This window comes from Sceloporus occidentalis, unplaced genomic scaffold (genome assembly GCF_023333645.1).
Source record: "Sceloporus occidentalis isolate IW3139 unplaced genomic scaffold, rSceOcc1.0.p SCAF_5, whole genome shotgun sequence".
In the NCBI taxonomy this organism is placed as follows: domain Eukaryota; kingdom Metazoa; phylum Chordata; class Lepidosauria; order Squamata; family Phrynosomatidae; genus Sceloporus; species Sceloporus occidentalis.
This window is the reverse complement of record NW_028316985.1, coordinates 57,265,455-57,283,650: the sequence shown is the minus strand read 5'-3', so window position 1 is coordinate 57,283,650 and position 18,196 is coordinate 57,265,455. Positions and strand designations below refer to the sequence as shown.

At 39.9% G+C, this 18,196-nt stretch overlaps 1 protein-coding gene across 11 annotated transcripts in view; it reads right to left on the bottom strand.

The window, feature by feature from the left end:
• Positions 1 to 18,196, bottom strand: part of GRIP1 (glutamate receptor interacting protein 1) — a 435,209-nt gene that overhangs the window by 109,228 nt on the left and 307,785 nt on the right. For 9 of the 11 annotated variants that reach the window (XM_089524169.1, XM_089524177.1, XM_089524166.1 and 6 more), the window contains exon 2: positions 11,884 to 11,964. The exons of the other annotated variants lie outside the window; for them this stretch is intronic. In XM_089524169.1, coding sequence (XP_089380295.1) covers positions 11,884 to 11,964 — 81 coding nt within the window. The remainder of the gene's footprint in view (positions 1 to 11,883; positions 11,965 to 18,196) is intronic. 11 annotated transcript variants of the gene reach the window in all.

Here is an 18,196-nt window from a genome sequence, read left to right as displayed (position 1 = left end):
GTTTGTATAGAAAGGGGAGTGCTTCCTAGTACTCACTGAACCATGTGGCTCACAGATTACATGCACTATCTCTATTAATTAGGCTCACTTCCTAATGGATGGTGGGCTTTGTGATGGCAGCTCATCAGTAATTCAGACAACTTACACATAATGGAATATCGTCTCATTACAGTGTACTATATTCAACAAAGAGAGAATAAAGTACCTTAAGCCGAGATGTGCCTATATTTAACCATTCACAGCACCACTGTAGTATTATCTTCCCTCCTCATGTTTAAATCAGCATATGGCAATTTTTAGTTCATGCTGCTTTTTGAAAGTAATGATAACCAGTAATACTTTCCAAATAGTGAATCATAGAAATTGTGTAGAAATGCTAACAAATTATGGGAAATGGTCTTTGAGTGTGAAAAAAAGAAAGTAAGTGGAGTGGGATCTTTTTGAAGACTGGAAAATGTAAAGTATAAATTATGTTCTCTCTCTTTTTTTAAAAAAAAAGATATGGAATAATTGTACTAGCATAGGCACATGTATTGCATGAACATTGTTTATGGCCTTCAGCTGTCAGAAATTAGAAATGAGGATAGTTGTACTGAATAAATGCAATCAACAGAGTTAATGATCTTGTTTATCAGGAAACTTGAAGAACCTCTTCTAATTTCCTGTATTACACAAACTTTTTCCCTAGTACAATTCTAAATAAATTTCTGTCAGTGCTGATAAGTGAAGAAACAATTTCTTGAGATAATTCATTTTTTGTTATCAATTCTTGGGTTTTAGATGCTACATTTTTTCTAACAGTGGCTTTACTGACACCACCAGTAAAATCATCAGTATAATAAAAATGAACAGTCATACATTTGGAATAGAAATTTAGCTTCTTTTTTAAAGCAACTTTAAAAAAAATTAAGGGACTTTTAAGGGATATATTAAAAAGATATCACATGGAATAATTAAAGTATTGAAAAATCTCGAGATTTGCTCAGTCAAAACTGTTACAAATTTTTATACCTTTGCACCAGAAAAAAATGTACAAAATCATGAAACCTAGGCATAAAACATTACAAATGATTATCATATGAATCTTCAGTTTTCCTGACATTTCATCTTGGACCTCAGAACAGTGGTCATTGAACAAAAATACTACAAAGGAAAATTTGAAAGAGAAAGAGCAGAATTAGAGTATATCAACAAACTGCAGTCCATCAGCATTGGGCTGAGCAGAGACAATGGTTTCCTGGCACACTAAACACATTATAACACTAACCAAATGAGGGCTACTTTGGCCAGTTGATCACATCTTCTTTTTGGATCCCACACTACAGCCCAATACTCATTCATATGGTTATCTATTAACCTTGGCTTTAAGCAACATCCTTGCCTTGTTCCTCAATGACCATAGCTAAAATTGAACTTGTCACCTCATCTCCACACTCACAAAGTTTTGCATTCCTATGGACATTCTCTCACACAGAGTTCTATATAGGTCTGTCCCTGGGCTTTTCACTTCACCATATTCATCTCAGAAAGCAGGCTCAAGTCTACAAAAGCTCATGCTACCAGCTTTCTATCTTCCAGTTAGGGGCTCAACAGATGGGCAGCTCAACACCGCCCCTTTCAGCCCTGGAAGTATTCCACAGCAACCATATGTCACAGCCTGTGCACGGAGCAAAAAGAAGCCCCATAGAAGGGGCACCATAACCGCCGCGACATGGCGTTATGACGCCCCGTGTGCACAACACTGATTGGGCACTGCGCAGGAGGGATGTCATCGTGGTGCACCCTGTGTAAATAGGTGCATGCCAAGATGGCGCCCCGGTGGAGGAAGAAAAGCTCAGCCCTTCTTCATCCCTAGTATGCAGTCAAGCTGGCACAAAGTGCCAGTCTGTACTGCCTCATAGTCTCAAAGGTGCTGCAGGAACTTTTTTACATATCATACGAATTTCTCTCTTGTTTGCTGTTACTTGCCATCAAGTTGACTTTGACTTATGGTGATCCTATGGAGGAGGATCCTATCACCCTACATCAATGGATCTGTTCAGGTCTTGCAGACTCAGGGCTGTGGCTTTTTTGATTAAGTTTATCTATCTGGAATGTGATCTTTCTCTTTTTCTACTACCTTATATTTTGCTAAGCATTGTCTATTCTATTGTCTATTCAGAGTTATGTCTTCTCATAATATGAGCTGCCACAGCTAAATTTTAAAGAGAGAGTCAATGGGCTGGGGCTTTACTATTTGAGACTGCTATCTCAGAAAAAGGTAGAACAATTTTCTCTTTTAAATTGGGACTGCATTGTCATGTTTTACCTTAACAACACATAAACGTTTTCCTGATGCAAAAACATGGAGGCTTCCTGAGAAATTCAGAGCTCTGTTCCTAACAAAGGAGATTGTAGCTGCATAAAAGATTCAAGACAAACTGATCTCAAAGGCAGTAGCTTTTTGTCTTGCTTATGGAATTTAAAGTTTATTTCCTAGGCTGAATCTTCCAGTACTCACATGGCCAGAAAGAGGAGGGCCCACCTGCATGAATACCCTTCCAGACCATCCGGACTGAAAACAACAATCACAAAATCTTGACCAAATGTAGGACTATGACTAACATTGTCAGTTCCCCCACACCCTTTCTTTCTTCTGTATGATTCTTTGCCTGATGAAGAAGCCAGTGTAATTTCAAAAGCTTGCAACATGTGCAATGTGCATTTTGGCTGGCCCAATAAAATTATAACTGTTTTGAAGATTTTGGATGATATCGTATATTATTGCTTGGTGAAATATGGATGCCCTCCGGTTTAGCTTCTAGAAACCTCCCTATTTGAACTGAAACTGGCCACTACAACTTGGGCAACAAGCATAATGCCATATATGGAGAAATTGTTCCAATAATTCTGTCACTGAAACAGAATTCACAAAAGATACTTTTGGGGGCTACAAACCTGGAGAATGTCTCCAGACAGCTTTGTCAAAATCAGCCAATTCACACTACATAATTACAGTGCTGCTATGGTACTTTAACTGCCACAGTTCTGTCCTGGCATTAGCAGTTTAGTGAGTGGTGTTTTCAATGTTCAGCCAGAGAGCTCCAAACCACACCAAACCACAAGCCCCAGGGTTCCATAGGACACAACCATGGCAGTTAAAGCAGAAGTAGAATAAAATCACTATAATTATATAGTGTGAATAGGCTCGTGTTCTGTGAAGCTTGTCTTCAGTTGCTATAATATTTATGAACATTCTACACTTTCTAAAAAAGAAAATCCTTCCGCCATTAATATTTGCAAGAGCCGTTGCTAGTTCTCTTTACATATCATAGAGTCAAATTCTGCTTTTTAGCATTTATTCCTCCCCCTCCATTTCTACCAGTAAGTAGGACACTAGGAGGCCAAATGGGAACAGATGGAGCTGCAGATAAATAGACCAGGCAGAGCAAAAGTGATTGCAGTTCCATTACTGTGTGTTGCCCTGGGCAGGAGAGGTAGGCTAAAAAGACTCAGCCTTGGCAAGGTCCCCAGAGTGCCAGCAAATTCCATGGAGTAGGTCTTATGAACTGGATAAGGCTCTTAAAGCAGCCAGAAGGAAAGTTATTTATCACCATCTTTAAGTGAATAATTTCATCCCTTTAAAAAAAACTGTCTACATAAGGCACCCTCCAATATTTTTTCTATAATTTAAATAGTCAGAGTTCAAATCATCATCAATCTGCCATGATAACCACATTTTCTTAAAGACATTTTTGTAAAGACATGCCCTGGTTGTTTATGGTGAGAGCAGTTTCCTCTGCTCTGTTCAGACATACAGGATTAGATTCATATTGTACTTAGGCATTTACTTAAATCTAATTCAGGAAAGACATTTTACTCAAGTACTAATCTGAACAAGAATAAGCTGTTTTGACAAAAACAGACCAAATGTTTTAACCCAAATAATTATTTTGTCATTTAGGGCCATGGTGTATTACCTACAGTACTGTTGACTGTTATATACCAGCATCTCAGTGTTGTTCAGTTCTTGCTCTGTAAACTGTTTTCAAGGCACATACTTTAAATGTAGAGTTAATTTTATCATTAAAATAAACAATGCAGCTAAACAGTGATTCAGCTTTACCGTAATAAACTATGCTGAGAGAGAAAGTGAATTCGTTTTACAAAAGCTTAAACTACACTTTGGGTGCAACCACACTGCACTTCATTTTAATTATTTGCTGTTATTCTCAGCAGGTCCATACATCCTTATGAAAGAACCAGTCATTTCTTGACTTTGCACACTGAGATATCAATACAGTCAGCCCTTCTTATACACAGACTTTTTATACACGGATTCAAGCATCCATGGTTTGAAAATGTTCAAAAAAGTATAAATTTCAAATATCAAACCTTGATTTCCCATTTTTTATCAGGGACACCATTTTGCTATATCATTATATTTAATGGGACTTCAGCATACATGGATTTTGTTATCCACGCAGGATCTTGGAATCAAACCCCAGCATATAACAAGGGTCCACTGTATAAAGTAATAAATAAGGTCCTAATAGGGATAACTTAGCTATCTAAAACAGAAGGTAGAAGAGGATGTGTTAATAGGTTGCCATGGGAAATCAGCATTATTCATTATTTCTATATTATGTTTGCATTTTGTGATTTGAATTCAACATGTGTCATATGCACTTTGGTTTCAGGCAGCCTGCCAATAAGTTGGTTTACATTGAGATAAAATTTTCTAGGTGATTAATCAGTGCTGACTTTCTGAGTAAATAATGTCCAGGGTGCCATCGGGATCATTAGGAATAAAGGATTATTCTTTTTAAAAAAGAGTCCATGGTAAGCATAAAGATGGGTTTCAACATGCAGCTCTATGATACATGATAAAGTTATATAATTGGGACCACAGCAGCTATGTACCTCAAGCACCCACCATGCAGAAATACATAACCAAAGCACTATCAAAAGATGGTGGCCAACACTGTTTAAAGATCCCCAAGAAGTCCACAACCCTCTGAAGAAGTCTGTTTAATTCTCGAACAACTAGTACCATCAGGGAATGTTTAGATGAATGTTTTTCCTTGTAATTCAATCCATTAGTTCATATCCTAGTTTCTGCAGCAGCAAAAAAAAATCTTGTTCCATCTTCTATATGACATGACTTCAAATATTTAAACATGACTATTATATTACCTCTCCATCTTCTCTACTCCAAGCTAAACATACTCAACTCCCTAAGCTGATCCTCCTAGGGTTTGGTTTTTCAGAGGCTACTCTCATTTTGGTTACTCGCCTCTAGACATGTTGAGCTGTCCAAACAAAATGGGTATTTAGGCAAAAGGAACCTTTATATACAGCAGAAAGATCCACAGTAGAGACTAAAAGTAGGAAGGAATAAAACAGATGCCAGTAAAGATGGCCAATGAAAAAAAATGTTTTACTGTATGGAGAGCACCTGTCTATTTGCTTTGAACATTTTAAAGTATATTACAAATGCTTAGTATGATTATTATTAATCTGTCAAGACTGTTCAACCATAAAAGATTCTGCCTCCACATAAAGTACTGGATTATGATGATTCTGATTTTTCTGTAATCATAATTATAATTTCACATTTTAAAATTCTAAATTTTTCACCAGGAGACTACCAGCTGTGGAAGAAGTCCTTTTGTTTGGTTAAGAGTATGCCATTCAATCTTGCTACTTCAGTTATACTCCTCCTAAACCTTTAGTATGTGGCAGTTCTCCAATGTGGCCAAACCTGCAGGAACAATGGAGAAGGCGGAGTGATGTGTGATCCCAAGAGGGTTAATTGGTGAGATTTATACTTCTGGGTCTACATCTCAGTAGCTGAGGCTGACGGAGATACATGCATACAGATGTATAAGATGGCAAATACTCTCTTTCCGATAGTATTACAGCTAAGAAGATATATGCCCCATCAGTCCTGACAGCAGGATATGTGAAATATCTGTCTGACAGCATACAGAAGATCTTCATATATCTGTTTCAGAGACTATCCACTGAAGTAAAGTAGCCACAAAAAGAAATAACTAATTCAGGGCAAAACAAACATATAAAAAGGCTTTTGACAATCTTTGACAGCAGGTGGTTGGTGTTATACACTACTGAGTCTTTTTGTCATTTTAGTTCATCTCTTGTGTACCAAAAGGAAAGGCCAAACAGAAAAAGATGTTTGATCTGTTTGGCTCAATCGAATGGAGAGCCAGCATGACAAAGTGTTGGAGTAGGATTTTGGGAGATCAGGGTTCAAATCCAGCTCAGCCATGGAAATCCATGGGATTAACATGGGCAAGTCATACACTCTCAGCCTAAAAGGAAGGCAACAGCAAACCTCCTCTGAATAAATCTTGTCAAGAAAACCTGTGATAGGATTGCCATAAGTAAGAATTGACTTAAAGGCACATAATAAATAACAATAAAATCAGAACAAATATTTGCTTCTCTAAAATGCTTCTTGAGGCTGAGTTTTCTTGAGATGGAATTCATTAAAATTAAATATAAAGTAACTGATGTCAAAAGACATAAAAAGGGGCTATTTTGAAACTGGAAGAACATGGTTACAAAATGTTAAAGTGTTCTTGGGTTATGAAGTTGTAGATTTCTTGGGTTATAAAGTTGTAGTGTAACACTTCTGAATAGTCTACATATTCATAGAAAGCAACTTTATTTTTCTGATCACACAAAACATCACCTTCTCTATCCTATACACCTCCACTGTCTCTCACTTTTTAGTATTATACTCTCACATGTGTTTGATGTTTAAAGGGGTTATTATTTTGTTACACCAGACTGAAGTTTCACCAGTGCTGTCACAGCAGAAAATGTGAACAGCAGGGACACTGTGAATTGACAGGGAAGTCTCTGTGTTTTGGATGAAAGCTCTCTTAGTCCTCATAAAAGCACCCTATTTTTCTATGTACTTCAAAGCATAAGATGTAGCTGCAAGAGGTTAAGACCATGTTCTGTACCATATTTTCCCACTATAGGGTTGTCTATGTGTGATAGTCATAAAGAGAGACACTGAAAGAATTGCTAATGGAATGACAAACACTTTTAGAAGCAATGCTCCAGCTAGGTATGGATGGATCAGGCAGTTCTTTATGAGCTCATTCATTTCCATAAAGTGCTATTTTCACTTTAGACTGCTATTTTTTTTTTAAAAAAAATCTATTTTCATTTTTAAATATGCATTAGGTGTTTTCAAACATTCTTGTTCACACACTCAATATATCTTAACTTCTTTTTTCTCAAGTTACTATTTTCTAAATAGTACCTTAAAATTCTAAATATACTTTAGCTAAATTAATTTTAAATATTTGTAAGTAAATTATATCTTAAAATATGCACTGTAATGTACTGCAAAAATATGAAGAAGTGTTAAATCAGAGGAATATCCTTTTACTGATCCATGCAGTAGTCTAGCAGATTTTGGGGCAGTACAGATGGGAGGCTCCATGCTGCCCCTGTAAGCCCCATGTCTATGCTGCAGCATCCTCATGCTGCAGCACAGATGCGCCACAAAAAAAGAGCTGCCTAGAGTGGCTTCTTTTTTGCGATGCTGGAATCAGGAAGGGGTGCTGCCATGATGTCACTTCTTGCCAGCGCTTTCTGGTTGCTGTACGGTGGCAGCGGCATCATGGCAGCCCCTGTATGGATGGGAGGCCACCATGATGCCATTGGCGTCACATGTTAGGGTTACAGAGCGTGCGGATGTTGCACACTTCGGAACCCTAGTAACGGTGGCGGCATGCCATTTTTGGCCCAGGCCATAAATAGGGGCAGTTTAATTTGCAATTCAGAATGAGTGAAATGAGTGGAATTCTCCAGGTCACACTTTACTGAATAGATAACTACACCTATCTTGTTAGATTGGGTGAGAGTAGGTTATGGAATTTACCATTAATCTCATTTGACAAATCAATCTTGTGAAACCCTATGGCTTCAACCCTCTCAAGCTAACAGTCTCACTACTGCTCCTTTTACAGTTTACATGCAAAACTAGTCTTACTATGGTAGCAATCAACGGCACACATAAGGTGTAATCTGGAATGAGCTCATAAGAATGTAAGCACATGGTATGCTTATTTATCCAGCATACCTATAAACAAGAAGACAATGTCAGTTTGCCAGGCTCATCCCCAAATTTGGCAATAAAACTTGGCTAAACGAGCCTGGCAAATGAGTGAGAAATTTTTTAAAATGAATTTTATAATCAACTGGGATGTAGAGAGATCTTGTATCACCTTTGAGACTAACTGGAAAAAAGAAGTTCAGTTAGCCTCAGAGGTGCTACAAGATCTCTCTTCATACTGATTCTACAGACTAATACGGTCATATCATAATCAACTGGAGTTTAATCATAGCCAAAGTATCATCCTCTAATTTGATCCAGTTATTATTAATATTACTCATTAACATTTGTCAGGAGAAGTTGTGAAGCTCTGTGAGGGGCTGTGAAGTTTTCAGCTAGACATTCAATAGAAAATGACGGCAGCAAAGCTATAAATAATGTTTCAGTTTGAATGAAAGATTAGACTATAAATACTCTGCTTGACTCTACAAGACAAGAATTTAAGCCCTTTCACTTCATAGTCTTAAGCCACATCTCTCACTCATCCTTTGTACTTCACACTGATTGCTTAAACTGGGGGGGGGGTACATCAGGAAAGTGTGGTCTATTTCCTTTTCTGCAGTCCCCCAAACTCCCCCACAGCTCATGTACCACTCTCATATTTCAGTTTTTCAGGTGAAAAGAACATCACCCCAAAATTGACCAAGTCACTACACAAAAAGTACAATTAAATTGTACAGACATCCGTAAGAATGATCAGACTGGACCAGTTGATAGCATTTGGATTAACAATAAATGGAGAAATAAATAGATGCAACATTGTGGTAGGAGTATACTATGGGCCACCAAACTAAGAAGAGGTGGTGGAAGATGTATTTTTGGAAACAAATCTCAGAAATCTCAAGGGGACAAGAATTTGTAACTACGGGTAAACTTCAGTTACCCTGATAATTGCTGGGAGAATAACTCTATTAAGCATAGGTTCCCCAACAAATTCCTGATGTGCTTTGCATATCATTTCCTGTTTTAAAAGGTAGAAGAAGGAACAAGGTAATCAGCAATCTCATATTTGATCCTAACCAATAGGTTAGGTCACTGGAAACAAAGCAGTCAGTACGTTAGGAGAACATTACCATATAATGCCAGAATTCACAACTGTAGGGCAGGGCAAAGAAGAATATGCTCAAACATGGTTCTTGGACTTCAGGAAAGCTGATTTTAATTAGTTCAGAAAAATACTGGGTGGAATCTTATGGCTAGACATGCTAAAAGAAAAAGACAGCCAGCAAGGGTAGGAGTTCTTGAAGAAAGAGCTGCAAAAAGGATAATCAGAAAGTATCCCATGGAAGAAGAAAAATGGGAAACATCTGAAAAAAGCCAATGTGGCTGCAAAGCAAACTCAAAGAGGAAGTGAAAAGAAAAAAGAGAATGTATAAAGAAAGGATGGAAGGATGAATTACCAAGGAAGAGTACAGATATGTACCCCAAGCTTGCAGGAATTATATAAAGAAAGCTAAAGCTCAGAATGAGCTGAGACTAGCTAGGCAAGCAAAGAGTAACAAAAAGGAGTTTTTCAGATACATTTGAGAGAAGTGAATGGCCAAGAAAAGAATAGGGCTGATGCTCAGTATAATGCAATTTACCATACTCCTAAGGAATAGGCCACATCATAAAATGCATGCTGCTTGCTTTCTGCTTTCAGAGACAAAACAGTGGATTAGACCTGGTGGACAGAGAATTGGAAAAAATATGTGGCATAAGATACCCTAAAAATCCAGCAGGTAATCACAATGAATAGCACAACCTGGTTCTTTCTTCTCATTCTTCTCGATTTGTCTGCAGCCTTTGACACTGTTGATCACTGTCTCCTAATTGACATACTCTCTGACCTTGGGTTCTCAGACTCTGTTCTCGACTGGTTTAGATCTTACTTGTCTGGCAGATCTTTTGCAGTAGTTGCAGGGGGTCAGACTTCTCCTGTTCCCTTATCTGTTGGAGTTCCCCAGGGCTCTGTTCTGGGTCCCCTTCTGTTTTCTCTCTACACACTGTCCTTAGGAAAACTCATCAGCTCTTTTGGCTTTTCCTACCATCTGTATGCCGATGACACCCAGCTGTATCTTTCTGCCCCTGACCTTTCTCCAAGGCTTGAACAGCAAGTCTCGTCTTGCCTTACAGCTGTCTCGCAGTGGATGCACCATCGGCGTTTGAAGCTCAACATGTCCAAGACGGAGCTTCTTGTCTTTCCTCCTAAGCCCACCCTTCAACACTCCTTTTCTGTCTCTGTGGACAACATTTCCATTCAACCAGTCCAGCAAGCCCGCAGTCTTGGTTTTATCTTTGACTCTTCTCTGTCGTGTATCCCTCAGATCCAGACCACAGCCAAGGCTTGTAGATTCTTTTTGTACAATATTGCCAAAATCTGACCATATCTCTCTGCCTCTACTGCCAAGATCCTGGTCCATGCCCTAGTGATCTCACGACTGGATTACTGTAACGTCCTCCTGGCTGGGCTTCCTCTTTCTCACCTCCATCCTTTAATTTCTGTCCAGCATTCAGCTGCACGCATTATCACTTCCACCCACCGCTCTGACCACATCTCTCCTGTGTTGGCATCCCTTCACTGGCTCCCTCTCCCTTTCCGCATTCAGTATAAGCTCCTGCTGTCGACATTCAAAGCCCTCCATGGACTGACCCCTTCTTACTTATCAGACCTTCTTTCTCCTCACCTTCCCACTCGGGCCCTCCGTTCTGGTAGTCAAGGGTTCTTGTCTCAGCCCAGGATTTCCTCTGCCCCATCCCGGATTCGCCCCTTTTCACTTGCTGCCCCTCACTCTTGGAACCTTCTTCCCCCACAAGCAAGAGCCATCACTTCTTTAACCAGCTTCAAAACAGAGTTGAAAACCATCCTGTTCAGAGAAGCCTTCCCAGGCATTGCATAATTGTCGCTTACTATCTGATGTTCTTTTGTTGCCTGTTTATCGATCCATTTCCTGTATTGCTATGTATTGTATATGTATTATCCTACTTGAGAGTATGTATTTTCCCTGGAAAATGATTAACCTTCCATTTTGAAGCCAAGCCCTCCCTCCAGTCTATCTGCCTTGGTCCAGGCCTCGGAGGTAGAGAGGAACTGCTGGACCTCTTACCCTCTCCCTCCACCACTCCCTTCTCCTTCTGTGTCATGTCTTTTTAGATTGTAAGCCCGAGGGCAGGGAACCGTCTAACTAAAAAGATTGCATGTACAGCGCTGTGTAAATTTACAGCGCTTCATAAATAAAAGTTAATAATAATAATAATAATTATTATTATTATTATTATTATTATTATTATTTCAGTGTTATTTTATAGTTACATTGAAACAAATGCAGATTGACTTACTATAGATTCATTACTTTTACTCAGTCAAACACATTCAAACACATCCAGCACATTATGCAAGCAAGAAGACAAATACCTCCAGTGGAATGAGCATGGGCTGTAAAACAAAGGACAACTTTTGGACATTACAAATAAGCAACAGATAGTATTTCCTCTGCTGTAATGTGCATTTGTGTAATGCAAAAAAATTCACAGTTCACCCAACAGTCACTTGATGAGATATGTGACTGGCACAGAGGAAAATATATTACAAAGAAAGCATGAAAGGAGTCACTTATGGGTGTGTCATAACTTACTGCAAGACTTAAACTAGAAGCAGAAATGACAACTACGTTTCTCAAAAAAAAGTAGGCATGACCTAATGAATTCAAAGAATCTTCTCAAAACTGTGGTCTGAAAATTATTTAAAATTAAAAACATCAATGTACCTGGAATACTCTGTCTCCTTACAGCCAATGCTCCTTCGGGTGGTTTTGTCTGGTTTGCAGATTTAGTATAAGGACTCTCATCTGAAACACAGAAAATATTCAAAATCTCAGTTTCTAGGCATGGCATGCATTTCAGCTGTCTCTCATATGAATTATACTGCTGCTTTGCAGTGTGACGGTATGGGACGGGGGGAGAGACAACCCTTGTTTATAAAATAGGATCAGAATTAGATTACCGCATTTCTATCAAATGCTCACAGCTATCATTGCTATTATACCAGCTGCACACGCCACCCAAAGGAGTGTAAAAGTAGGGTGGCCATCTCTGTGGAGGCCAGGGGCCAAATTCCCAACCAGATACCCCTGTGGGTGACACTGGCTGATATATCCAAATACTTCAGATTTAATTCAGATTCTATCTCAAAAGAAAACCAGCAGTGCCATGAGGGGAGTGTTTTGGTGTGGCTTTCAGGTGAAAAAAATCACTCCAAAACCATGCCATTTTTAAAAAGCTGGGCTATTGGAGGACTTTGGCTGACCGGTCAGGGATCTAGGTCTGTGGGTTACACCTTCCCTACCCGTGATAAAAATGTAACAAATGGATGTGAGCACATAATAGAGCGAGGAGCAACTACATATATTAATAACAAAAATTACTAATCAGCCATAGATCTATTCCTTAGCCACATCCACAAATCCCCATCTATACACAAAATGATGCTGCCCTAGACAGAGACAGTCAGACCAGGCCACTATCTGCTCCAACTGGCAACAGCAATCCATGATCACAAGCAAATAACAAGCCCAGGAAATTTTGCCACCTGAGATGGAAGACGACATGGTGGCCCTCCTCCCCACTCAGTGTACAGAAGACAATTGAACCGGTAGTTACATTTGACTTCAACTCTTGTAACAGGACAGCATCCTTCACAATGGATGCAGCAGGCTTTTCTAAGGTCTCAGTACAGGGTGTGTGGCAAGCCCACTGCCCACTAACAACGGGGAATTGCTTCAAGTGGAAATGCTGAGAGGGCTGCTGTTGCTGCTTGTCTCTCCCCAGTAACTGATGTCTGAAATGGTTGCCTCCCTCTGCCTAATGGTAGGGCTGGACAAGCAAAACAGATTTGTTTGTGAGCTGCAGGTAGCAGGTGATAAAGTGGCTCTCTCTTCACTGAGTAATTGCTTTTTGAGATGCAGAACTGGGGCAAGGCGATCGCATGGAGGAGAGTTTCAAGCACTTCCTCCCACATTCTTGCCCATCTTCCCCCCCCCCCCCCGTTCAGAAAAGGGGGTGTACAGGAGTGCATGGGAGTGTATGTGTGTGTAAAGGAATGCATAAAGGAGGAAGAGCACTTTTTAATAATGCTTCACCCACCCATAGCATCTGGCCAGGAAAGAATGAGACCCCCTAGTTGAAAAGCGATGCCCACAGATGCTTGAAATAGAGATGGGTGTTTGTTCATTTGTGCATGTGTGTGAATGGGTTCATCTGGAGGCTGTCACCTCCCACTCTCACATACACAGAAATGCTGCACCTGGAAAACTACACAGGGAAGAAGCTATGTAGAATAAGGAAAGAGCAGACATCCCATTGATCTTCAGTCTCAGTTACTCCTTCCTTAAGTGCTTTTTCAATGTAAACAAAGGCAGACAGAGTGAGACCAGGCTAAAGTTACACAGATTGGTGTATAATAGATAGTTCTGTCCAGAGTCATGACAGGCCTAAGTGAAAAGGAGATGTGTACTTTGGAGATTGTGGGAACTTTACATCCTCTGACTTTTCATTGTGAAATCTCACTCTTTTTATTCAGTCACTGTGGCAAAGAGTTATTTCAATCCAAAATGAATGGATCCCACCCCCCTGAGGCGGGGGAGGAAATCTATATCCAGAAAGAGCCCATTAATTTATCTGAGCCCTGCCAAGGACTAAAATAGGGATCAAAAAATTGTTTGAGGAACGTTGTTTACTTACTCAACTGAATGTTGTTTACTTACTCAATAAGCAGTACGAAAATAATAGAAAGTTAGATCCCATTCTGGCTCTCAAGCAGTTCTTAATGTACCATCAAATACTTCTATTTGCATTTTCCCCCTTTGAACTGGGAGGGCCAATTAGTTTTAACCATATGCATATTTACATATTTTAAGAATAAATGGATAAGGATATCAAAGACTAGCATTATCTCGGGTGGCACCCCAAGATGAGGGGAAAAGAAACCCAGCAGATTAATAAAATATAGGATTCCCCCCCTCCTTTGGACAGACCCTCTGGAGGTTTAATTTTTCCCCTTTACTGATTACAGTATTTATCTTTTGTAACATCTAGGATTCCTTTGGAAATTACTTCAAAGTGGGAAGGCCATTCATTTTTATGCAAAATGGAAGTGAGCGTGGTGAGAATAATTTAAAATCACATTCTGGATTTTTTTAAAGGAACACAAATGAGACAAAAGCATTTCCTCTTTCAGATATACCATATTCCACTCACATAGGCAGAAGGGAAGAGCTGGCCCACAACAGCCAGGCAGAAAGTTTGCATAAGGAACAGGGTGCCAACCTCCATGTTGCCTCCAAGGGGAGAAAATCACTCTGCCATCTCTGTGGCTGGCAGAAAACAAAGTTTTCTCCTTTGTTTGGCAGGATGCCAGAGAAACTCATTCCACACAATGGTCACATTTCAATTTAACACATGAAATAAGAAAAAACTAAACCTAAAACTGGCAAACATATGGGCAAACGGTCATGTTATCACACAAACAGACCATCAAATACTGAGCCAAACATATCAAGTCTTTCACTTTAATGTAAATTTTTAAAAATTAACTTGCATAAGTGCTTTTGCACATTGGGAAACTATGAAGGAACACCAGGGGCATCATTATGGTGTATGGGAGGTTCAGGCCATGCTGGGTGACACCCTAAGTGGGGTGATACCACTGCCTTAGTCTGTCTTTTAGCAGAAACACACTGTGGCATCGGTTTGCCTGTGTCTTTTTAAAACACTGTGGGGTGAACGACTCTTCTCCTTTCTCTGCCTGTGATGCTCAGTTACTGTACTGGGTGACATTAACCCTAGTGAGACCACTGAGGAGCACCAAATGATAATGTGGACACTCTTCCTATGCATGTGCAACAGTCTCAACCTTGCTGACAACCAAATCTGGAGCATAGCAGATTCCAAGGCCTTGGTTCCTACTGCAACAAACAAGGCCATCTCAGTAACTAGAGAGAAATTTGCGTAAGCATCAAAAATTTTAACCATGCCCAAAACAAATAGTTTGGGAATGCAGATCTGCTTAATGATGTCTTAAGGAAGTGTTTTATTGTTTCCTCCCATGGCTGTTGTTGGAAATATTGTGATGAGAGAACCTAAGGGATTTGGGAGGACATTATAAATCAAGGCAAAACCTAAATATAGCCCAATTACAGTCTGCTCTCTTTAATCAATGCTATTTTTAATGTGTTTTTAAAGTGTTTTTCAAACTATCTGCATGGTTTTGCATTTGGCATTTGTAAAACTAGAAAGTAGGAGTGGATTTACTTCTTGCTGAAGAAGTAGATAAATATTGTCAGCATATTTTGTCTTACATCTTCATATATAAAATGGAAAGAAGTATATGTAATAAAAGCTAAATTTCAGGAAGAATACAGCTGGCTCTCCATATCCACAGATTGTGTATCCATGGCTTCAACCATCCATGAATTGAAAACATGTTTTTTAAATATAAATTTCAAAAAGCAAACTGTTATCATCATGGCTTCCAGGGAGATTCAGGTTTGATCTGTTCTAGAACCCATTTGTTTGTCTTTTTGGCTGCCCATGTTATCTTCAGCACTCTTCTCCAGCACCATATCTCAAATGAATTGATTTTCCTCTTATCTGCTTTCCTCACAGTCCAGCTCTCGCATCCATTCATAGTAATAGGGAATACAGTGGCTTGTACGATTCCAACTTTCATGCTCAATTGTCAGTCTTTACACTTTACGATTTTGTCTAGTTCTTTTATAGCTGCTTTCCCCATTTCTAGCTTTCTTCTCATGTCTTAACTGCAGTCCGCATTCTGATCAATGTATTTGATCAGTGATCAGCTGGACAGTGAGGTATGGGAACTCTTTTGCTATTTTGATTTCCTCATTGCCTAAGTTAAATTTGTGTAGATCCTCCGTGGTCATTATTGTTGTTTTCTTTATGTTCAACAGTAAGCTTACCTTTGCACTTTGCAGTGATGCATTTAAGTCTTTTACTCCAAGTCACAAGTCTCACGCTGCATCTCAAGTCCTTGTGAGATATTTTCAAGTCAAGTTCCAAGTCTTGCACAATATTACAGGGAAAGAAGTAGTAGGCCAAGAGAGAAGCATTCCTTTTGTTGTTGTGTGCCCTCAAGTCATGTCTGACTTATGGAGACCCTAATACTGCAGTGTCTTTCCCTAGTGGTAGAAGGAAGATGGGAAATGTTATCTCCTAGCCAAATTTCCCCTCTTCTTTCTATCCCTACTTCCGACTTCCAGTCTCGGCTCTTTGCCCCTGTTCTCAGCCCTAAATGCTCTTGTCCCCTCTGTACAAGTTTATCCCCTTTCCTTAACTGCCAGCAGACCCTCTCCTTTTTTTTTTTTTTTTTGGAGTGTGGGGAGGAAGGAAATCTGCCAGGGGCTTCAAACAAAGCTGTTGTAATAACAAACCAAGGGAACATCAGAGCTTTGATCGGACTGAGGTTAGAGAGGGCTGTATATCTGTATGTGTAGGTAGGTGAGTGAGACTGAGGGATTGCCCTGAAGGGCTGAAAAGGTGGGAGCACCTGGGGAAGGAGGAATGTGCATGGAAATGTGTTACACAAGCATCATACTGAAAGGAAACCTTCTTCACCCGCACAGCTGAGTCACACACCCTCTCACTGCAGCCCCACCTGCCTCCCCAGCATCTCTTTCTCTTTCTCCTTCCTCTGCCATGTCTGGAAACTCGGTTATGAAGGCAACCCAGTCTTCAGAAACTGCTCAGCTGCTCACTCAAGCAGCCGGATCCATGCTCACTGGAGAGGAGGAGGAAGCAGAGGCAGGCAGGCAAAGTCCTGGCCCCTCAAAGCCTTAACCGTTCAGAACTCTTTTGGACTTCTTGACTTGTTTGTTCTTGTTTCTCTGGTTCCTTGTCTCCACTTCACCCTTGCCTTTTTATTGTCTTGAGCTCAATCTGAATTGCTTGGGAGCGGGGTCTCTTGAGAACGCCGGCAGCAGCAGAAACAAAAAACTTTCCAACCTCACCCCAAATCAACAAGTAAGCAACCCAACGAGAAGGAGAAATGAAGAGGGAAAAGATACACGTGAGGAGAAGATGGCAGCTGCTGAGGCAAAGCAAGGCAGGGTGGAGGTGTGGGTGAAAGAAGGATGAATGTGTTATGTTACTGAACCAAGGTCAGCAAATCAATTGCTAAAAAAGTATGCAAGTCTCAAGTCGAATCAGTAATTTATTACCGAGCAAGTCAGTTGTTACAAAATATGCAAGTCTCAAGTCCAGTCAGTAATTTATTACCAAGTCAAGCCCCTGCAGTGACTTAAGCCTGACTTGAATCTGAGTCAAACTACTCAAGTCTGCATCCTGGCACTTTCTTTCTTGATCTTCCTTAGTAGTTGTTTCAGGTTTGTGATGTTTTCTGCCAGTAGTATGGTGTCATCTGCATATCTTAGATTGTTGATATTCCTTCCTCCTATCTTCACTCCTCCTTCTTCTGTGTCCAAGCCTGCTCTTTGTATGATATGTTCTGCATACAAGCTGAACAAATAGGGTGAAAGGATGCAGCCTTGTCTGATCCCTTTCTCCATTGGGAACCATTCTGTTTTTCCATATTCTATTCTAACTGTACCATTATATTTAATGGAGCTTGAGCATCTAACCACGGGGATCCTAGAATGAAATCCCCATGGATACCAAGAACCCACTGCATATTGTAGGGAGTGATTCCCTAGAAAGCTTCTCTCACAGATTTCTTATCTGGATATGGAATTCCCTTTATCATAAACAAATGAATAAAGAGGCATGTGGTATGAAACCGACAGATGGAAACTAAACAGATGAAGCAAACAATACTCATGAGAACTGTTAGAATTCCACACTACTTTTAATCATACAGCTCAAATCATCACAGGTTATACCATCTCCCTTTGCCAACTGTATACTACTACAGCAAGTTGAAGCTGGATTTCTACAATATGGAAGCATGGAAGCAATCCAGCATATGGGCTGTGTGAAAATAGAAGCCCATGCTACTTAGCGAGAGGAAAAAGATTTGGCATGCACTGCAGTAGATCTCTGAAATGTGAC